The sequence below is a fragment of the Salmo salar genome, chromosome 20 (genome assembly GCF_965601325.2).
Source record: "Salmo salar chromosome 20, fSalSal1, whole genome shotgun sequence".
Lineage (NCBI taxonomy): Eukaryota > Metazoa > Chordata > Actinopteri > Salmoniformes > Salmonidae > Salmo > Salmo salar.
Genome location: NC_138310.1, coordinates 43,991,704 through 44,016,210, shown reverse-complemented (window position 1 = coordinate 44,016,210; position 24,507 = coordinate 43,991,704). Strand labels below are relative to the sequence as shown.

Sequence of the window (24,507 nt, the reverse complement as noted above, 5' to 3'; positions counted from 1 at the left end):
TGAACGACCGGCTCGATTTGGTCTTATGTAGCAACATTTGAAATTGTGTTTTTTACATTGGATTAAAGTAGAGACTCAGAGCTAGAAAATGGTATATCATACACTACAGTTGAGGAACAATGGAAAAAGTAATCCTGCTTCTAAAGTTGATAAACTTCACTTTTGAGAAAATTTGCAAAACAATTGTTTTTGCTTAATCATTATGGGGTATTGTGTGTAGATTGATGAGGGGGGAAACGATTTAATCCATTTTAGAATAAGGCTGTAAAACGTAACAAAATGTGGAAAAAGTCAAGGGGTCTGAATATTTTCCAAATGCACGGTATACCATATATCTATGGTAGAGTCACTATTACACCACCATGCATGGTATCTCTACAGAAACACTGAAGCTCAGGGAAGAGCCCACTGTCAGCTATTACACAACAATAGTTACAAACAGAGAAAGAGAGGGGAATACAAAGAAAAAGGATATACAAAATGAAAGAGAAACAGGTGAAAATAGTGGGGGTGAGAAAGGCACAAAACGGTCAAATGAGCTACAGAGAGATCTTCATAAGGACGTGTAAGGATACAGTTCTATATAGGACAGAGAGCGATGTAGCCTAGATAGACCAAAAAACAAATGTAAATACATTCAAAGATATATCGTATAAAGAGAAGACAGGATGATGGGAAAACAAGATATGGATGGATCGAGATGTGTGCGAGAGAAAAAGATAGAGAGCTTCAGTTTAATTATAGATGCATTGCTTCTTTCCTGAAGTCTCTGAGGTAAACTGTGCGTTTATAAATAGGATGTGGGGGAGGATAGATAAGTGACGGCACAGCACTGGCCTGAGGAAGAGGAGCTGGGTAGGGAGCGTCAGATGGATTAGAGCCACACACACACACGAATATGGAGCCACTCACACACATATGGATATGTACAGACACACACAAATATGGACGCACACATGCATGCATTATCACATCCATCATATACCCCAGCGTTAGTGCAAGACTGACAAACGCACGCATGCATGAACGCACACACACACACACACACACACACACACACACACACACACACACACACACACACACACACACAGCTTTAGATGGCTGGGTCATGTAAAATGTATCAGATAGAACTCTATTTTTTTAATGTCTTAACAAAACGCCAGAAATCCATTGGACCACTTTTGATGCTTAAACTGTAATTGGGATTGACACTCCAACACATCCTCATGGAGCACTGTCATTATGTAGGCAGTCACACCACTCCCCCCCCCCCCAAAAAAAAAGCCAGCATTAGAAAACCATTTCCAATGGAAAGCCATTGGTCATTAGGACTGAGACCCAAGACTGGGATGCCAAGTGCTTTTATCTCCTCATAATAGCAGTGTGACCTTTCAGAAAGCCTGGCCTCCATCCCAAATGGCACCCAATTCCCTATATAGTGCACAATGTTTTGACCAAAGCCTGAACTCCGGACAAAAGTAGAGCACTACATACAGTTGAAGTCGGAAGTTTACATACACCTTAGCCAAGTACATTTAAACTCAGTTTTTCAGAATTCCTAACATTTAATCCTAGTAACAATTCCCTGTCTTAGGTCAGTTAGGATCATCACTTTATTTTAAGAATGTGAAATGTCAGAATAATAGTTGAGAGAATGATTTATTTCAGCTTTTATTTCTTTCATCACATTCCCAGTGTGTCAGAAGTTTACATACACTCAATTAGTATTTGTTAGCATTGCCTTTAAATTGTTTAACTTGGGTCAAATGTTGTTTCGGGTAGCCTTCCACAAGCTTCCCACAATACGTTCGGTGAATTTTGGCCCATTCCTCCTGACAGAGCTGGTGTAACTGAGTCAGGTTTGTAGGCCTCCTTGCTCGCACAAGCTTTTTCAGTTCTGCCCACAAATGTTCTATAGGTTTGAGGTCAGTGCTTTGTGATGGCCACTCCAATACCTTGACTTCTTGTCCTTATGCCATTTTGCCACAACTTTGGAAGTATGCTTGGGGTCAGTGTCCATTTGGAAGACCCATTTGCGACCATGCTTTAACTTCCGGACTGAAGTCTTGAGATGTTGCTTCAATATATCCACATAATTTTCCTACCGCAGGATTATCTATTTTGTGAAGTGCACCAGTCCCTCCTGCAGTAAAGCACCCCCACGACATGATGCTGCCACCCCCATGCTTTACGGTTGGGGTGGTGTTCTTTGGCTTGCTAGCCTCCTCCTTTTTCCTCCAAACATAACGATGGTCATTATGGCCAAACAGTTCAGACCAGAGGACATTTCTCCACATTTTGTTACGTTAAAGCCTTATTCTAAAATTGATTAAATTGTTTCCCCCTCATCAATCTACACACAATAACCCACAATGACAAAGCAAAACCTTTTTTTTTTTTTTGCAAATGTATAAAAAAAATAAAAATATTACATTTACATAAGTATTCAGACCCTTTACTCAGTACTTTGTTGAAGCACCTTTAGCAGCGATTACAACCTTGAGTCTTCTTGGGTATGACGCTACAAGCTTGGCACACCTGTATTTGGGGAGTTTCTCCTATTCTTCTCTGCAGATGCTCTCAAGCTCTGTCAGGTTGGATGGGAAGTGTTGCTGCACAGCTATTTTCAGGTCTCTCTAGAGATGCTTGATCGTTCCGGGTTCTGTCTATGCCAGTCAAGGACATTCAGAGACTTGTCTCCCGAAGCCACTCCTGCATTGTCTTGGCTGCGTCCTTTGGGTCATTGTCCTGTTGGAAGGTGAACTTTGGCTCAGTCTGATGTCCTGAGCGCTCTGAAGCAAGTTTTCACCAAGGATCTCTGTGTACTTTGCTCCGTTAATCTTTCCCTCAATCCTGACAAGTCTCCCAGTCCCTGCTGCTGAAAAACATCCCCGCAGCATGATGCTGCCACCATGCTTCACCGTATGGATGGTACCAGGTTTCCTCCAGACGTGAAGCTTGGCACTCAGGCCAACGAGTTCAATCTTGGTTCCATCAGACCAGAGAATCTTGTTTCTCATGGTTTGAGAGTCTTTAGGTGCCTTTTGGCAAACTCCAAGCAGCCTGTCATGTGGGTCTCCCGATTGCTCAGTTTGGCCCGGGCGGCCAGCTCTAGGAAGAATCTTGGTGGTTCCAAACATCTTCCATTTAAGAATGATGGAGGCTACTGTGTTCTTGGGGACCTTCAATGCTGCAGACATGTTTTGGTACCCTTCCCCAGATCTGTGCCTCGACACAATCCTGTCTTGGAGCTCTACGGACAATTCCTTCGACCTCATGCCTTGGTTTTTGCTCTGACATGCACTGTAAACCTTATATTGAGAGGTGTGTGCCTTTCCAAATCATGTCCAATCAATTGAATTTACAACAGGTGGACTCCAATCAAGTTGTAGAGACATCTTTTCGAGTCTCATAGCAAAGAGTCTGAATACTTATGTAAGTAAGGTATTTCTGACATTTTTATGCTAACATTTCTAAAAACCTGTTTTCGCTTTGTCATTATGGGGTATTGTGTGTAGATTGATGAGGATCTTATTCTATTTTATCCATTTTAGAATAAGGCTGTGACTTAACAAAATGTGGAAAAAGTCAAGGGGTCTGTATACTTTCCAAATGGACTGTATATATATAAGGAATAGGGTGCCTTCTCGGACGCAGCTCTGCTCTCTGGGCTGCTGTTGACTAGCGTCGGCTCTGCAGTTGCTCAAGCATCGATCCTGGGCTTGTATCAATCAACCATCAGTCTGCAGTGGAATGGATAGAGGAGGCAAGGATCAGTGGGCGAAGGGAGGTTCATATTCATTAGGGGTTCTGATGGCGGTGCCTCCATTCTCTTCTTACCTGATCCGTTATCTAACCAAATCACTAGTATGCCTAAACCTAACCCTACCCACTTTCTAGCTTTCCTCATGGGAGTATGTTGCTCTCATGGTTAGGGCCAGGAGTTTTTTGTGACCAGCTGTGTTTGCAATTGCCTCATTTTGTAAAGTGTTGAGACTACACTTAAAATCAACTTGATTTGATTTTTTTCCTGGTCAGGCCATGCAATCGGGAAAAACACCCATGCCCTACGTACGGTCCTTTTAAAAGACAAGAAGCTCCTGCGCACTGAGATTGCAAGGTATCCCTTTTAGCTACTCAAATTCCAGCAGTTCTGTCCACAACTCTGACCCACACACTCCTCCTACACTCACTGCCATCCACATTAATTGAACACTGCAACAGCAGCACTTCTGTCTCCTCCATTCCTTCTGGTCAGTACTCCCACTAGCCTTATCGAATCCTACCCGCATACTGCACAGTTCATTCCCTGCGTCTAAATATGTCCTTTCGCCCCAAGACTGTATTGTGCACACATTGGATTGGTGTAATCATATGATAGACAGAGTTTCCAACACATTTCTTATACCAGATCCGTTCTTTTTAAGGGAAGTGAACAAGTGCACACTTTGGGAGAAACAAAACCTCCCTTCATTTAATACCATGACCTCGAAGTATGCTCTCCACCTATTCCCTCGGTCCCTGTCTCAAAGTTCTCCCACTCCTCTCCACTACACTCACACTTATTCACCTTGCAGCAAACTGCGCCACTCTCAATCAACTTCCTCCGCTCCAAGTCTCTCCTCCTCACCTCCCTACTCTCTCACACATAATCCTGCTCCCCTCACCCTGACAGACTCTCCTCACCTCCCAACTCTCTTACACAGTCTCCTTTGTCCCGACTCCCCATTAACACCATGACTTTGGGAGCACTACTGCACTCATTCATTAATCACTGCCTTCTACGGTTGAATGGCGGTAACCTGATTACCGAGATTTACCGGGATTTACCGCCCAAAACCATACCCTTTTCCCGGGATAAATAAGTGCGAGAAACGTAAAATTATTTTTAGGAACAGCACTGTGTGAAATCCAAATGTTAAATGAAATGTTATGTCAAAATCAGGCTTCTCTACGGCCTCTGCATGATGAATCATCGCTCATGGTGGGGACAGACAGCCCATCTCAGTATGGAGCTCAGTTCACAATGCATGTAGACCTATCATCTTATCATGGCCTATATTTGCTGCAGCATAGCCTATGCTACAGTAATATAAAACAGAATGCGCATCTAATTTACCCATTTACATCGGTCTTTTTCGTTGCTTTAAATCAGTGCACGTGTGAGCACTCTCTCACAGTGTTCTCTCTCTCCATCAACTCCATTAAAATTGCATCCAAAATAGATAATCCTGTTCTAGATCGATAAATAGCCCAATATATAGATGTCCTACCTACTTCTTTCAGGTAATTAATTCAATGCAGTATTAGGCTTATATTTAGCTAATTAATTATGGGTTATGCATAATAAGCTTCTAACATAAAGCCTCTGTCTCTTGTGCAATATGCAAGCACCTGTGCTCTGCTGGCCTCTCCGTAAAAAACGCTCCTTAGCTCTTGGAGTCCCATGCAGAAAAACTAGACTAGAATAGCTTGACGGACATCTTTTTTAAATTTATTTTTTACATTTCTTATACCAATAGACTATTTGAAGAGGGTTGCAAGCTCTTTTTCACTGAATGTTGAATACAGCAGCCAATAGAACTCACAGCTAGATTGAAACGAACGCAAACATGCGATGGAGAAAGGCTATAGCAGTTATTTATTCAGGCCCATAACCATTCAATCTTTATGAAGAGAAGTGAAAGCCTTCTGCATCTAATTCTAGTCCTATATTATTCAAGGATGTCATTAGGGATGAAGATGGGGAGAAAGATGGGGAGAATGGAACTTATTTCATTTACCTGTTGAAAGCAAGAAAGTAATAAAACAGAGAGAGAGAAAGAGGAGCTAGGTTAATAACATTGGGGGAAATATTATTAAAGGTACTGTATATACAGTATGCATCAGCCTACTAATTATACCAATGGGCCCTATTATATTTTCAAATTAAAATTGCTAGCCTGTACTTGTAGGCCGCATGTGCTGCACCAGAATCACGTTCTCTTCTGGTTTATAATGGTTTGAAAGATGTGCCTAATTCCAGTTCTTAAAATACAATACAGTAATACAGTTCACACTCAATACGATTAACCTACTGGAGCTAGTTCCATTTATTTACCCAAGAGAGCATATAGCTAGCTACCTCTATGGGCTTTTCTGTTGTGCGGAATGTGCAGTAGCCTAAATCATATATATATATATATATATATATATATATATATATATATATATATAATATATATATATATATATATATATATATATATATATATATATATATATAGGATAATGGCACAATCATTTGGGCTTTTTGGGGCTTGGGCTCATTAAATGTCATTAATGTAGGGCTCATAAATGTATTTAATACATGGCTCATCAGGCTCAGGTAGCATCAGGTTTTAATTGTCATGCTGATCAAAGCAATAATCAAATCTAGACATATTTATATGATTTATAATGCTTTTGAATGACACCGGTTTTGGCAGGAAATAACGGGTTACCTGGGAGAAGAGTGATTTATTCTCGGGATGGAACAATTGTAAAATACAGGGAAAACATTCAATCCTACTGCCATCCTTAGGCCACATTACTTCAGACAGACTGTTTGCATTTTTGTCAAAAACGGATAGAGCCTTTTACATTGATGGACCACAGAGATGTCAGATGGGCTATCTGTAATTTGTCTGACATTTCATACATGTCAAAAGTTTAAATGAGTGCATTTTTTTTAAATGTCTTTAATTAATCTTTGTCCAGGCCAATGGTTCCAGACCCTTCCACTCATCTTTTCCACTGTTCACGTTTTTTACTTGGTCGCCTGTAACTGAACCTTGTCAACCACATACCTTCGCGTGGCTGTGACCCTCTTCAGTGGTGGGTCATGGGGGTTATTAATACCCAAAGGAGAGGGTCAGAGGGGCTGGGGAGTAGGGGTGTGGTGGGTGTCCCAGGGAAAGTGAAGACTAGGGGTGGTGTGTGTGTGTGTGTGTGTGTGTGTGTGTGTGTGTGTGTCAGGAGGAGTGAAGATCAGGTGTGTGTGTGGACTAGGGGTGAGTTGTGGGAATGTGTCCCAGAGGAGGTGGGGACCAGGGGTGTGGAGGTGTACATTACAGAGCCCAAGCAATGACAAGAACACGTGGTGGGCAATCAGACAGTTCTTTGGGAAAGTTTTTTAACTTCTGTAAAGTGACAGGCATGAGTGAATGGTTTCACCACAGGCCTTGGTGTTGTCCTTACTTTTCCCACGCACCCATGTCAACATACACGCGCACATAGAGGAACACAAATATGCAATTACACACACACCAAGTCTCTCACACACCAGCCCGGTTCATGCATCATAGGTCATTTATTTCCATGTTCATACCAGGCCTGTGACTCAAACCAGCCCTTCCCCTTTAACCTTAAAACCTAATCCAGTCCAAACTCATTCTCCCTGCCTGTCCCAATACACTGCGATCAGAGCCGGCTGCAGACAATCAGCTAGGGGGAAAATCACATTTTCACATTTTTATTCTATTTTTATAATTAAATATATGCAACGAATTTCCACTAACAGGTTTCTGTGCCAATGCACAACACTCAACCAATAAGCAACGCATACCGGTTGCCGATTTGAGCGCTTATCATCATGGTTTGCGTTTTCGTCACAACAATCAAGTACGTCAATCTCGACAAAGAGAAAATACATCCCTCCCTACTTAGCATCGAAGGCTTGGTTTGACAATCTCCGAATGTCATTAAACCTTTCGGTGTTTTGTAACAGATGTCTATTTCCATTAATCGAATGGCCGTTGCGCAGTTTGGATGCTGAGGTTATATTGGAGTGAATTAACATGCGCAGGTAGCCTACAGGAGACTTTTGAAGTAGCCTGATCAGATTAAAACATTGTGACTAGTTGTGTTTATGCCACACAATAAATACATTTTAAAAGTTAAATGACAAATATTTAGGAGCACAGGATGACTTCGGAGAATGATGATGGGCAACAGACAGTGCATCAGAAGTAAAAATACAGCCAGACTCTCATGCTACTGTACCTTTCTAGAATCTTTTGAGAGTCGACCCACAACTGATCCAAAACGTTCAAATGACAGGGTTTTTGCCCCATTATTCAAATGACGTTTTCACTGCAGTTTACAGCCTCGAGTAGAATTGTACTGAATTGAAAACAACAATACAATTACTCATTGGATCGTGGTGTTATAGGCTAGTCTACGTAGAATAATTGTATTGTCCCTAAACTAGATCAATAGGGTAGCTTTTTGAGCTGTGTCTTCACTGTTCTTTCATGTGCAACGATGCACTTGGCCTCTCCACAGCATATCAGCCAGGGGCGAAAATCTGATATCCACTTTGGAGGGGACAATTACATGAAATTTTCTCAAGAGCAATTCCTGAGGGGGACACCAAAAGTAGTGCTGTACATTGTAATATGGTAAATGTATATTGAGGAACCAAAGAAATAAGGTGTTTGCCGTACTACTAACAACCGGTAACCAAAACTACACAACTAATCACAACAGCAATACCATTGCCTTTAACAAATCTTAGTTCAGTCACCAGTTTAAGTTGAGAGTGGGGGTATCCATGGCATTTTCCAATTATGTTCCTATTTTACAAGTCAAAAAAATTGAGAACCTTTCATAATGTTGCCAAACAAAGACTCAACAAACTTACCAGAGACTCCCTGTCTCTGCCAGTCTGTCCCCAACTCTGCTGTCTGTGTGCCATCTGTTGCCTGCTCTGCCTAATGACATCATTGTGAAACATTTCCATTAGAATTTAATTTCTTTCTTATGAACATTTTATCAACTAGTCTTTGAGATATTAGGCTACTAGGGTTCTTACTATGCGTTTTGGTGTATTGAAAAATACTCTGATGTCCGTCTTTTATTTTTCTGCCATTTTTCTACCTGGCTGGCTACACACACAGTGTGTAGGTTATTTACAGTAGGAGATGGGCTTCTATCATCTTCAATCATTCTATATGGGCTTCAATCTAAAAGGTAGCTAGCAAATGTGAAACGGATTAAAATGACAAGAGTTGACAGCTGTATGAGTTCACCATTTACACAACATATGCTGCAACCTTTTGTAATTTTAATAGTTTGTTTCATATTGGCTGGCTTCCAACAATAGCTGAATTTGCAAAGCTAGCGAGCACCAATTCAGTTTCAGTGGTGTTTGCTATAATCTTTGCTACCCGGGTTAAATAAAGGTGAAATAAAATAAATAAATAAAAGTTCCCTTGCGACAATTTAGCTTTTGCAACGAGACCATTAAATATATTTAAGACAATGGTAGATGAGAGTGTAGTTCTGTTCAGTTTGGACTTCAGTTTATCGCTAACCTTATCACAGGGACTTTGAAGCACTAACTTACATCATCTGCATGCTGATTCCATCTTTGACGACACCACATAAATGGAATAGGTACTAGCTAGCTTAATAGTTAATATTTGCGCGCTAGCTCTGCATATTCAGCAAGTGTGTGTGTGCGCGATTGACTGGATGAACCTCATGGCAGTTACGTAGCAAGCTAAGGAACTGGCAGTGGATCAAACCATTGTGAGGCAAAGGGCGAGGGGGGGGGGTCGCAATCTTTTGAAACTTAAAAACGCGCTATTAAGTGTCTATAATCAGCGCAATTGCTTTCATTGCGTATTATTAATATTATTTAAATTACATAGTTATGTTTCAGTGATATATTGGGGGGGACAAATCATATTTTTCCAAGGATGGGGGGGTCGTGTCCCCCCCGGGATTTCCGCCCCTGATATCAGCTATTCCTCTAGATTGTGGATTATATTGAAAATTGGCGCATTTGAAAATGTTTGAATAACTGTCCACATGTAGTTTTTCTGCCAACAAGCAAATTATATAAAAAAATGTCTATATCACGTGTCAAACTGATTCCACGGAGGGCCGAATGTCTGTGGGTTTTTCGCTCCACCCTTGTACTTGATGAATGAATTAAGGTCACTAATTAGTAAGGACATCCCCTCACCTGGTTGTCTAGGTCTTAACTGAAAGTAAAAACCATAAACCCGCACACACTCGGGCCTCCGTGGAATCAGTTTGACACCCCTGGTCTATATCAATATATTATTCCCCATGGTAGAAACTTGGCCTATTCTATTGGTCAGCTTGCCATTAGGTGCGAGAAAGATAGTCTATTCCAAACAAACTCTGGGACAGTTGTGGGACTATAGATCCCAAATGCATACATTCAGTAGCCATAAACTACATACAAAAAAAGTGCTGTGCCATGTGCTCAAGTATGCCCACCGTTATATGCACTTTAATGGTGAATGGGAAGTGCACTTCAATTACCAGTTGAGAAATAAAAATAGCTATTTATAATTGTGGCTATCAAAAAAAAGTTCACGTCATTTCATTTAGATTTGTTGCGCAATGGTTAGGTTGAAAAAAATCACGTTTCACTCCAACAGCAAGGTATAGCAGCAGCTCTTGCTCTGTCTGACAGATTTTCTGGTTAAACTGGGCTCATATCTGTATGCTGTGCATGTGTGATAAAATAAGAATCATAACGACTAACGAAAATACTAGGAGTGTACCGACATGGCCATACTCGTATTCGTATCTGTACATTGACAGTTGATAGCCGAATCGGATGATACTCGTGATCTGAAAAAAAAAAACGGAAGTGTTTTAATATGCTTAAATAGGTGTGTGCAAAATACTTCCCTGCACCTTCTCACTGCAAAAACGCTGCAGATTAGGAGCAACGTGCAGAGGGGTGTGTGAGTGTCTCTGTGTGTCCTCAATTTGCAGCTGGCAGCCAAGTTTGCTGTCACTCAGTCAGAATGAGCATCAGCATTTCATCTTTTCCCCCTACCCTTGCTCTGCTTGTTAGATATTGACAGCTTGATAGCAAACGCCCTTGCCATGTGATTTATCATAGTAGCAGGCAGCAGCAATCTAAATGATCATTCCGAAAACATGCAAGGAAATTATGAAGCAAGTGGATGGAGAAATACAGCTTCACTCTATCCAATCAGACCAGCAGGATCAATGTGCAGCCCGCCCTTCTCTTTAAAGACAGTTAAGTTATTTAGACCGCGTCGAACCTCTCACATGACTAACTGACATGAGAAAGATGCGTGCTGGCATATAGCATGGTACTCAGTGATGTGTTGTGTTTGCTCCAAAAATAACGCTTTGTATTCAGGACATTCAGTTCTTTGCCAAGTTGTTTTGTGCCTTATTGCAAACAGGATGCATGTTTTGGAATATTTTTTATTCTGTGCAGGGTTTCCTTCTTTTCACTCTTTCATTTAGGTTAGTATTGTGGAGTAACCTCAATGTTCTTCTATCACAGCCATTAAACTCTAACTGTTTTCAAGTCACCATTGGCCTCATGGTAAAATCCCTGAGCTGTTTCCTTCAAAATCCGGCAACTGAGTTAGGAAGGACGCCTGTATCTTTGTTGTGACTGGGTGCATTGATACACCATCCAAAGTGTAATTAATAACTTCACCATGCTCAAAAGGATATTCAATGTATGCTTCTTTTTGTTTTACCCATCTAGGCATCTACCAATAGGTGCCCTTATTAGTGAGGCATTGGAAAACCTCCCTGGTCTAAGTGGTTGAATCTGTGTTTGAAATTCACTGCTTGACTGAGGGACCTTCCAGATAATTCTGTGTGGGGTACAAAAATCATGTTAAACACTATTATTGCACACAGAGTGAGCCCATGCAACTTAAGCAAATGTTTACTCCTGGACTTATTTAGGCTTGCAAATAGCAAAAGGTTTGAATACTTATTGACTCAGTTTTTCATTTTTTTAAATTAATTTGTAAACATTTCTAAAAACATAATTCCACTTTGACATTATCTGTATTGTGTGTAAGCCAGTACTATAACACAACATCTCAATGTAATCAATTTTAAATCCAAGCTGTAACACACGATGTCGAAAAGGTCAAGAGTTATGAATACTTTCTGAAGGCACTGTATGTGATGGTGCGTTACTAAACGGCAGCACCGCTTTATCAAATGTTCATATTGATATTTCAGGCTACGCCGTGAAAAACTGTATTCATGGGACACAAATCCAAAATGTATGCAATTGCAAAATTGAATGGTTCTAACCGACAAGAGTCCCCTAACTTGCATGGTTCTGCAATGGGATACACGTAGGCTAATAGACCTACTTCTTCCGTGCGCATTTGGTATCCAGCTGTTTAGTTAGACCTAGTGATGTTGTCAACCATCATCAGCCGATGCAGGAAATATTTTTCTGACAAACAGCTGTTGTGATAGGCTTATAGCACAACATGCAAAAACAGCCAGTGCGGGAAAAAGATGTTCGGAAGAATGTCCAGGATATTTTGATTTCTCATTCGTTGCAACAGTGAAGACAGTTGGTTAGATCCAATTCAATACCCCTACATTTAAAATGATCTGCCATTGTCTGCTTGATTTACAGCAGGGTCTAGAAGATTTAACAGAGAAAGCATCAAGGTAATCAGTTCATGTTTTCATATGTTTCTGTGCGTCTTACTGGAAACTGCGTCTAGGCTACCGTGCGCAATTGTGTAGGATAGCCCACGCTATTGTGCGAACACCCAAAGTATTTTCCTTTTATTATTAAGGACATTTAATGACAACAAATAAGTAGCCTAATGGGCTTACACAAAATGTACGCAGTGTAGTACCTACGACAAAACGCACGTAAGCGATGATCAGGGTGTTTCTTGGGCTACTTTGATATGTAAAGTGGATGAGATGCGCAATCTGTGTTCGACTTGGTTACATCGGAGATGTCGGAGTCTAACTTCATGGAGAAACTTGTTGCTCAAACCTATGATGGTGTTGCTGTAATGGAACGTATCTGCGATTTGTACTTACAGTTAAGTACCCTCCTGTTCCCTGATGAAGAGGTGATGACCACCACTCCACTACCAGTGTCAACTCTTCTGTCATGAACTGAAGCCATGTCTCATGTGCCCTCGTCCACTGGTACATTGAATGTTTCCTCTCCAAGCACTGTGACTAGCCCTGTCAATGTTCTCTCATTACTGTATGTAGAGTCAATCACATACACAATCATTTGTTTATTTAAATACATACAAACATCACACAAACATCAACTACATCACAGACCTGCCCAGACCTAGAGTACCAGTCAAAAGTTTCTACATTGTAGAATAATAGTGAAGACATCAAAACTATGAAATAACACCCATGGAATCATATAGTAACCAAAACAGTGTGAAACAAATTATATTTATATTCTTCAAAGTAGCCACCCTTTGCCTTGATGGCAGCTTTGCACACTCTTGGCATTCTCTCAACCAGCTTCATGAGGTAGTCACCTGGAATGCATTTCAATTAACAGGTGTGCCTTGTTAAAAGTTCATTTGTGGAATTTCTGTCCTTCTTTAATGCGTTTGAGCCAATTAGTTGTGTTGTGACAAGGTAGGGGTGGTATACAGAAAATAGACCTTTGGTAACAGACCAAGTCCATATTATGGCAAGAACAGCTCAAATAAGCAAAGAGAAATGACAGTCCATCAATACTTTAAGGCATGAAGGTCAGTCAACACGGAACATTAAGAACTTTGAAAATTTCTTCAAGTGCAATTGCAATATAGGCTCTCTGCCATGTTTTGTATAGCTAACCTTTCATATGAATATCCTTTTCTGACTCAAATAGAATTCCCTCAAGATTGCTCTGATGTTCAAAATATTTACACATCTAAAATTTGTGATATAAAACTGAACACCTCAACCCTTGTCTTGCAATGAAGTCAAGCCTCTGAACACCAAGTCATACCTCATACCCTAATTCAAATCACTGCTGTGATCCCTTCCCAACACTGTAAGTAACCCTCTCATTCCCATTCCCCATAATCATTCGTCTAACGATTTTTTTAAAGCACTTTGTCGTCTTTATGTGGTTCGCGCCTATACTGTGGGTCTCACATCCTCCAAGAATGTTAAAGTCACCAGCCTCCACTGGTGTAGATATAGGAGAGGAGACAAGGCAAGAAAGTCACTTTACACTATTGAGATGTCCCCATGTCTCCTCTAGCTCCCTCACAAAACCTTAATATAGACATGGAAAGCGCATCTCCCTCTAAAACGCCAATGGACACTGGGACAGAAGATGTTCATTTTTTTAAATCATGGGTGTCAAACTCATAGTTTTGATGCCTGTTACCGACGATCATATCACGCGCAAAGTCGCTTAGGTCACTCATTTTGCCCACTAACGTTCAATCGAACAGTAGCTGAATGCCTCGATGCCTGTCTGCTTGCTTTATATAGCAAGCCATAGCCACGTGACTCACATGCTGACCAGACCGGACACGTTGCGCGCGTCGCAAAATAAACATAGAAATCCATGTTATTCAATTATTGCACCCACACTGCTCACGCGCGCCAACGAGCATCTGCGTTGCCAAGGGCTAAAATAGAACTCCTTTCTATTTCTGACACCGATCACGCTGAAAGTCCTGCCTCTCCCATCATATTGGTTTATAGAAGCAGGTACCCACGTGCCATCTCCTCATTGGTTATACCCACGTGGGTGATTGAAAGACGAACTGTTTTGCCGGTAGTTGTGGTAATACTATGAAAGTTTAGATGCCAATCACCATATAAGTTCAAAGATGAAAAAGCCTGGAAGGAGGAGAGATGACTAGAAACGATTCGGTTGGCCGTTTTATGTGTGGATTAATTGGTGGAGTAGAGGAGCTTGTGCATTTCAGGTAAAATAACTCAATGTTTATATCCCAGGACAAATTAGCTAGCAACAGCAAGCTAGCTAAATAGGACAAATTAGCTAGCAAGTGCAAGCTAACTAGCTAAATTGCCATACATGTTTAATGCTTTTCGACCTGTCCCCAAATTTATGTAATTGGTTCAGAGTTTGTTTTAACCTGCGTGTCGTGATCACGTTTGGTGTAGGGGGACAAAATACATTTATGCACATTTTATATTAGACTTGTGCCGGCTAACATGCATATCTGCAATCTCATTGGCTGAAATGTTTCCGCCTGCTCCAGGCTCCTCCCACCTGCCTTCCACCTTTTCTGACATTTCTTTCAGAGGGGTTGGTTTAAAGCAGAAGTCAAAATTTGGTTGGACCTTGTGTACAATTGACAAATAAAGTGATCTTAATCTTAATTTATTCCCATTGTTAGAATGGAGAGTCCTGTATCTTCTCAGTGTATAGACAATCTTTGACGCTGCATATGTCGGCTCAATCGGAAATTACCTTTACATTTCAAATCGCACTATAACGTGGATCTTCCGAGGTCTGGATTGAGTGTAGCCCCAAATCCACAGGGACATAAACCAGAGAGTTGTGCAGATGGAGAGGAATGAGAGAGCAAGACGGCCACAACCTGGATATTAAAGGGATACTTTGGGATTTTGGCAATGATCCCAAAATAACTAGCATTAGCGCAATGACTGGAAGTCTATGGGTATCTTCTAGCATTAGCTCGTAAAACTACCTCTAACTTCCTTCATGGATATCTACTACCATGCTAGCAGATACCCATACACTTCCAGTCCCTGCGCTAATGCTAGTTAGCGTTGGCTCGCAAAACTGTCTTACTTAATACTGGATACAGATACATAAAAATGGTATCCACGAGTTTCTGACTCTGGGGAAGTAGATAAAAAGGCAAAGACAAAATACCAAAGTATCCCTTTAACTCGAGTCCAATCCTTTTATCTATTCAATAACAATCCCTCTCCCCCCTCTCCCTATCAGTGGTGTAAAGTACTTCAAAGTACTACCTAAGTAGTTTTTTGGGGTATCTGTACTTTAGAATTTATATTTGACAACTTTTACTTTTACTCCACTACATTTCTAAAGAAAATAATGTACTTTTTTACTCCATACATTTTCCACCCAAAAGTACTCTTTACATTTCAAATGCTTAGCAGGACAGGAAAATGGTCCAATTCACACACAGCAAGATCTCTGGTCATCTCTACCGCCTCTTATCTGGCAAACTCACTAAACAGGAATGTTTTGTTTGTAAATTATGTCTGAGTGTTGGAGTGTGCCCCTGGCTATGCGTAAATTTAAAAAGAAGAAAATCGTGCCGTCTGGTTTGCTTAGTATAATGAATGTGAAATTATTTATACTTGTACTTAGTATATTTGAGCAATTACATTTACTTTTGATACTTAGTTGAAGTCAGAAGTTTACATACACTTAGGTTGGAGTCATTAAAACTCGTTTTTCAACCACTCCACAAATTTCTTGTTAACAAACTATAGTTCTGGCAAGTCGGTTAGGACATCTACTTTGTGCATGACACAAGTAATTTTTCCAACAATTGTTTAGACAGATTATTTCACTTATAATTCACTGTATCACAATTTCAGTGGGTCAGACGTTTACATACACTATGCTGACTGTGCCTTTAAACAGCTCGGAAAATTCCAGAAAATGATGTCTTCTGATAGGCTAATCATTTGAGTCAATTGGAGGTGTACCTGTGTATGTATTTCAAGGCCTACCTTCAAACTCAGTGCCTCTTTGCCTGACATCATGGGAAAATCAAAAGAAATCAGCCAAGACCTCAGAAAAAAAAAAAATTGTAGACCTCCACAAGTCTGGTTCATCCTTGGGAGCAATTTCAAAAACGCCTAAAGGTACCACGTTCATCTGTACAAACAATAGTACGCAAGTATAAACACCATGGTACCACACAGCTATCATACCGCTCAGGAAGGAGACGTGTTCTGTCTCCTAGAGATGAACGTACTTTGGTGCAAAAAGTGCAAATCAATCCCAGAACAACAGCAAAGGACCTTGTGAAGATGCTGGAGGAAACAGGTACAAAAGTATCTATATCCACAGTAAAATGAGTACTATATCGACATAACCTGAATGGCCGCTCAGCAAGGAAAAAGCCACTGCTCCAAAACCACCATAAAAAGCCAGACTATGGTTTGCAACTGCACATGGGGACAAAGATCATACTTTTTGGAGAAATGTCCTCTGGTCTGCTGAAACAAAAATAGAACTGTTTGGCCATAATGACCATCGTTATGTTTGGAGGAAAAAGGGGGAGGCTTGCAAGCCGAAGAACACCATCCCAACCGTGAAGCATGGCGGTGGCAGCATCATGTTGTGGGGGTGCTTTGCTGCAGGAGGGAGTGGTGCACTTCACAAAATAGATGGCATGATGAGGAAGGAAAATTACGTGGATATATTGAAGCAACATCTCAAGACATCAGTCAGGAAGTTAAAGCTTGGTCGCAAATGGGTCTTCCAAATGGACAATGACCCCAAGCATACTTCCATAGTTGTGGCAAAATGGCTTAAAGACAACAAGTCAAGGTATTGGAGTGGCCATCACAAAGCCCTGACCTCAATCCTATAGAAAATATGTGGGTAGGACTAAAAAAAAGCGTGCGATCAAGGAGGCCTACAAACCTGACTCAGTTACACCAGCTCTGTCAGGAGGAATGGGACAAAATTCACCCAACTTATTGTGGGGAGCTTGTGGAAGGCTACCAGAAAGGTTTGACCCAAATTAAACAATTTAAAGGCAATGCTACTAAATAAAACACTTTACTATTATTCTGATATTTCACATTCTTAAAGTAAAGTGGTGATCCTAACTGTCCTAAGACTGGGAATTTTGACTAGGATTAAATGTCGGGAATTGTGAAAACGGAGTTTAAATGTATTTGGCTAAGGTGTATGTAAACTTCCGACTTCAACTGTATGTTCATATACATAGAGGTAAAGTGACTAGGCAACAGGATCGATAATAGAAATTAGCAACAGCGTGTGTGTGTGTGTCAGTGCAAGAGAGGGAAAAAAAGGATCAATGCAGGCAGTCCAGGTAGCCATTTGATTAGCTATATAGCAGCCTTGTTTAGCAGTGTTATGGCTTGGGGGTAGAAGCTGTTCAGGGTCCTGTTGGTTCCAGGCTTGGTGCACTGGTACCGTTTTCAGTGTGGAGGCATAGAGAACAGTCTACGGCTTAGGTGGGTGGAGTATTTGACAATTCTTTAGGCCTTCCTCTGACACCGCCTTGTATAGAGGTCCTGGATGACAGGTGTTGACTGAAGCCTAGTGTCTTTGCTCCTATTCCTCAATGCCAGACACCTGGTATAAGACCATAGGAGTTGCCTAGCGCTACCTCCCCCACAGCATCAGTAAGCCTACCATTTTCCCATGTTTGTAGCCTACTAGAGTATCAACCATATTCAAGGGCATGTGTTGAGAAGGAATCAAAAGGAGCACAATTATGCCACAGTTAACTTGCACAATTATAATCACACACAGGTGCCCACCAACACATGCACACACGCAATCTTCTTCTTTAAAACAGAGCTAAGGTATGTCTGCATTTATGTGCTCAGTATTGCTCTCAAATCTAAAATGGATTTATGCTCCCTGCAACTCGTAGGCGATCAACCCCCACTATTTATCATTGACAGTAGGCTACAAATGGTGTGCCTGCTGTGCCCAATGAGAGATAATTGATTTGACCTTGAGAATTTGAGGAGGATAGGATGTAGAACTCTATGAATGATAAATAAATTATAGCATGACTGACTGCACGCGAGTAGTGGCCGAGAAATAGCTTCGCTCTATTACTGTATTGCAGAAACAAAGTGTCACTAACCATAACCCATCGACATTATTGGCAACATAGTTTCAAATTAACCTGGATCAGATCAAAGCCTGGAACAATTATATCATCCAATGCCTTCAGAAACTCAACGAAGCGTCCAGATTCCGGAGACCCACTACATTTCACAGTTCTGTGTGTCACAATACTTTCCAATTGTTTATTGTAGAATTAAGCCACACAAAATCTGCCTATACCTACTATGAATGAAATAAGAAGGGTGATATGACAGGATGAAACAGTGTATGCATGCCCCATATCCCTTGCCAGCCTCGTGCGAGACTGCTTCTCAAGAGGATACAAGGTGCTTTATAGGTTACTCTAAGAACAGTTTAATTGCACTGATTAGGGGGACGAAATTGGGGAAGTGTTGGTAAGGCTACAGGCCGATTATTATTTGGATATATCTAGAATGCTGTAATCCCAGTTTGTTAATTCCATTGCGATTTATTCCGATACATATTAGCCTACTGACCTAGTTAAAGCAGCCTAGATTCGGCTTGTTAGGCTCCGTCATTTAAAAAAAATGACAAATAGGTTTAAAAAAAGTGTAATCCCCCCACACTAGTGACCTAATAGTTAATAACTCGCAAATAACTGGGCAAAAAAAAGCCTATTTCGAGCCATGTGTGGAAACATTGAGAGAGAAAAAATGATGAATGGACACAGTTTAAAATATTTATTCCAATATTTTAAGTCCAGGGACATAAGGAAACCATGTATTCGAGGCTATAGCCATTGCAGTTGATGTGTAAAATAAATTCAGTAGATCAGTGACCGTAAGAAATATTTGGTTATAAGGGGGAAGGTGCCTTCAGAGGGGAAAAAAACATTCCGATCCCATTAGATCAACTTTGATTGGCTGTTGCCATTATTGCGGCGAAAATCACAACGAACAAACGTCTCCGTATGTAGGCCTACTTAAAAAAACAGGCTATTTATTTAATGATCAAAATTACTATACACATTTGCATCCAAGGCTGCATTCACATTGATCAACGATTAAATCCGGTCAATGAGCCTTTGTATGGCTATAAATTGTCACATCAATGGGAAATCTAATTGTTTGAATATGCAAACCCGATCAGATCTCGTCACAACCCGGTTTCTTACCCCAGCTTTTAGCGGTTCGGCCAATAAACTCTCCTGTTCGTGGGTTGTAGATAGAATCTTTCCAGGAGGACGTCTGCGGTTTGTCTCCGTCGGCGGCGGGTGTCTCCTCCTTGGTCGACATGGTTGGCTTTGGGTTGTTCAAAATGAGAAACCGTAGATGGTTAAGAATGTTATAATGCCCAAACGGTTAATAAACGATGGATTGCCTCTGTTTTATATAAACAAAAATCATCGACTGTTATTTCCGACCCAATATAGCCTAGTCCTTTCGGGTTACCCTCTCCACACCGCTACAGTACTGCAGCAACTGAGCTGGAGGAGAATTCGCGTTAGAAGCATCTCAGCGCATGCGCACTTTCGGCACTCAAAACTCAAGAGGGGTGGTTCATTTGATTTGTTATTTATAATCTTAAAAGGTTCTATTGATTTTAAGTAGGCTAGATTGATTTAGATCAGGGATGGCCAACTTTGATGGGGTGGGGACACAAAAAAAAAAACGGAACTCGTCATGAGGGGCCACAGTGGCTGTGTGTCTGCCTACCCACCTCCATACACCTCAAACCTTGTCAGCAAAACATTTTAGCAGCCCCCCTCATGACAGCTAAGTGAAACAATTTAAGTTTTAAAGTTCATTTCCTACAATTCTGCACATTTTCTCATGGGGCATAGAGAAAAATTTGCCGTTTTATTAGCAAGTTTGCTGCAATTCAATACATTTTGCCATGGGGCGGAGAGAAGATTTAGCCATTTTTAATATGATAACTGATTATTAATGATTTAGCCATTTTTAATATGATAACTGATTATTAATGAGCCAACCCAGTCGGTAATTCGATCATGCTTACAAGTTTAGATAGCTGGCCACTAGACTAATTTACCAATCATAATTATTTTTGCTGATATGGGCTAATTGAGTGATTGCAATGCACAACCAAATTTAGAAATTGCACCTTGTGTATTCTATTATTCTAACTCTCAACAGTAAGTTGAGACCCCGACTGTTATTTTGTGAAAATGGCCCCGGCCTATCCCTGGTCTGAGTTGCCCATCCCTGATTTCGATATAGCTTTCTGGTGAGGATCGAGAAGGCTGTAGGCATATGGCCAATGACTAACCTATTTTTGTGATCAATAGCCCTCTATTTGATAAATATTAAGTGATGGCAATGCCACATCCATATCAATCTATGATGCTGGTTCTTCACTTTGTCAGTGTTTATATGTTCTGTTAGCGCCGTCATGGAGCCTAGAGTTTAGAGGTCTGAAGGGGAAAAAATCTGATGAAGCCAGCTGCAACTGGAGGGTTGCTGTCATCAGGGGTGTATACATTACGCCGATTCTGTAAAACGTTTCTTAAACGGAACGAAACAGGCAGGGACCTACCTGAACTAAATTGAACAATTTTGTAACTGTTTGGACTAATGATTACACCCCAGTATCCTAGATTACCTCGATTAACCTGTACCCCTACACATTGACTCGGTGCCATTACCCCCTGTATATAGCCTCGTTAGTATGTAATTTTCGTGTGTTGCTGTTTAAAAAAATAAATAAATAACTTTAGTAAATATTTTCATAACTCTATTTCTTGAACTGCAGTGTTGGTTAAGGGCTTGTAAGTAAGCAATTTCACTGTAAATTCTACACCTGTTGTACTCAGCACATGTGACAAATACAATTTGATGCCACTGCCATCTCTTGACCTTTTGCCCTTGAGCAAGGCACTTAACCCATACACTGCTCCAGGATGCTGCACTGTGGCTGATCCTGTACTTCCAACCTCTCAGTTTGCATGTGTTACTTGGGTGGGTCTCTCCAAGAAAATTGATAATTAGGTTCCTCTTTAGCCAGAGGAAATATCTAGTGGGAGTGAGCTTGCAACTGGAGGGATGCTGGTATCAGAATCTCAGGTGCCTAGTACCATTTGTGACCTTGAAAAAGCCACATCACCACTAACCTGCTCCGGGGCACTGCTCTGGGCTGACCCGAGGGGCTTCCAGCCTCTTTTGAAATAACTGGGGTGGCAGGTAGCCTACTGGTTAGAGCATTGGGCCAGTAACCTGAAAGGTTGCTGGATCGACTCCCCGAGCTGACAAAGTAAAAATCTGTCATTCTGCCCCTTAACAAGGCAGTTAACCCACTGTTCCCCAGTAGGCTGTCATTGTAAATAAGAATTTGTTCTTAACTGGCTTGCCTAGTTAAATAAAGGTTAAATAAAAAAAAGACATTTCAATGGAAAATAAAGATTGTATAGTTTTGAACAAAATGGTCACTAGCACACTAGCTAGGGTAAAGTAGTGTTTCAGTATTACAAGGCAGTTCAATCAAACTGCTCTGGATTTAGGAACGGATATAAACAATTAGGGTATTCTGGGACTCCGAGAGCGCAGTAGCGGTGCGTGGGTAAAATCACTGGGGAAGCCAAGCCAGAAAAAAAGCCATTTACAACCTGTGTTATGATAATTGATTGTTTGCTCTATAACCTGTTAGCTCATATGCCTTGCCGCCATGATACAGTATATAGGCCTAAGGCCGAGACAATAAGAAGACAGTGGCAGAATAAATTCCCAAATCCAATGAGCAACCTCTCTCCAGTGAAGTCTACAAAACATATTGCATATAACAAACAGTTACATGACCTACAGCATGGTCAAGCAAGTTAATGTTTCCGACATTTTCGGACTACTAAACAACTGTTGATTTATATCCATGGAGTTACCGCAAGTCGAAAAGGAAACAGGAGCTGCCTCCACTATTTCAGCACCATTTCAACATCATCAAATCACCTATGCTTTGTCTAATACAGTGACAAATGAAATATACTAGAAACAATTTAGTCCAATCAACGTAAACTAGTGGCTGTTCATGGTTCTGATGTGTGTGTGTGTGTGTTCATGCAAGTAGAAAAAAACATGTTTACTAACCTTACTTGTAGAGAAATGCCAATGCCATCCTCCTCGCTTTCATGTTGACAAAACAGTCTATGACTTTCATACAGTACATGCTTTCATTTTTTGTTGTCACAGGCTACCTGGCTAAAATGCTTGCTCACAAACCTAACTTCCTCTCATGGGCAACGTTAGCTTGTTAACATTAGCCTTCTACATCTAGCTACATATTGAACTTGAATCCTCTCAGTCCATGGGGCACAATCCAGGCTGTATCACATCCGGCCGTGATTGGGAGTCCCATAGGGGCGGCGCACAATTTGCCCAGCGTCGTCAGGGTTTGGCCGGAGTAGGTCGTCATTGTAAATAAGAATTTGTTCTTAACTGGCTTGCCTAGTTAAAAAAAAAAGGTCAAATATGAAAAAACAATGTATGAATTTATGGTTGGATCAGATGCCGAGCCCTAGATGTAAGTGTGAAGTTTTACAATGGGCACATTCAAGTAGTTTCCTCTCCAGTCTCAATGCCTACTCAATTAATCTGCACTAATGTTTTCACCTATCCCATGAATTCAGATCGGTGCAGATGAAGAGGAAGCTACTTGAGACTATTGAGGTGCACCCATCTAAAACAGAAGGCCTTGGCAAGGCTGAGAGAGGATTTCACTCTGGGGATTTCTACTCTCAAAGGATTACGCTCAAGGATTAAAGAACGGGTCATAACATTTTACGTACCCACACACTTAATAATTTAGTCACCAATCAAACCAACATCTTACCCATTAAACCAAGAGGACATTTTCTAAATCAGTGTTTCTCAATCCTGGTCCTGTGGACCCAAAGGCTGCAAAAAATGTTAAGGCAGCAGCACCACACCCAATTCCACTAATCAACTCAATGATTAGTGGAATCAGGTGTGTAAAACAAAAATGTGCAGCCCTTTGGGTCCCCAGGACCAGGACTAAGAAACACAGTCCTAAATAGAAGGCTTACTGACACAAGGAAATGTAGTGTCCAAGAGATAAATACCTAAACTTGGAGAGAATTCTTCTTGAAAATACTGATTTAGCCAAAATTATAATGACCCAGTCATATCTGCAACCACGAAGCAGAACATTCTAAAAGAGAGTACACACATTTCCCCAAGTACAATGTCCACTGAGTGGAGGGCCTAACGTGCTCAAGGGTCCAAAGGTCACAATGACACAGAGGTTGTGTTCAGGAGGGTGCAACGCATTGAACGGAATAGGCCATTACATATCGGCACAATGATTATATTAAAAAAGGTATTGATGATAGACTAATAATGGTTTACACTTAAAATAAAACAACATTTACTCATAATGTACCCTTGTTTCTAGACAAGGTAGGGCTAATACCTGGGTTAAAGGTTACTGCTGGCATCTTTACACACAGTTGTATCTAATGGCTGACATTAAACTGCAAAAAATAGTAAAGGAGTATCATAAGTAGCGTAAAAAAATATATTTTACAGAATGTTTTGGGGTGGTTCAAAGAAGCCTAGAAATCCCCTTCTATTAACCTAAACAGACCTTAAATTAAAATGCAAACTTAGAATAGGATCGGACGGGATCCCATTGATTAGACAAACATTGCGTTAAAGGAGGAACAGAAAGTCAAACCACTAGCATACATCAACACACGTACTATTCCTATACGTTTGACATGTTTTATTGTAACAGGGAAATAATTTTCAATAATCCTGAAAAATATTCGGTCACGAGTCTGTGGTGTGCCACGGCAGTGTGAGCGTTTTTATGCATAGCCACACTCCTCTAGCACTTATGTAGAGTAAAAAATGACTACAAAACATTGCACTCCATCTAAAAACAACAGACCTTTTTTCTGGGAGATT

At 40.8% G+C, this 24,507-nt stretch overlaps 1 protein-coding gene across 1 annotated transcript in view; it reads right to left on the bottom strand.

Annotated features, from left to right (window-relative positions):
• Window positions 1–20,076, bottom strand: part of atp1b3b (ATPase Na+/K+ transporting subunit beta 3b) — a 31,052-nt gene extending 10,976 nt beyond the window's left edge. Inside the window, exon 1 of the mRNA XM_014161967.3 lies at window positions 19,746–20,076. Within this exon, the coding sequence (XP_014017442.1) occupies window positions 19,746–19,866 (121 nt within the window). The 5' untranslated portion in view covers window positions 19,867–20,076. The remainder of the gene's footprint in view (window positions 1–19,745) is intronic.
• Between the last annotated feature and the right edge of the window lie 4,431 nt (window positions 20,077–24,507).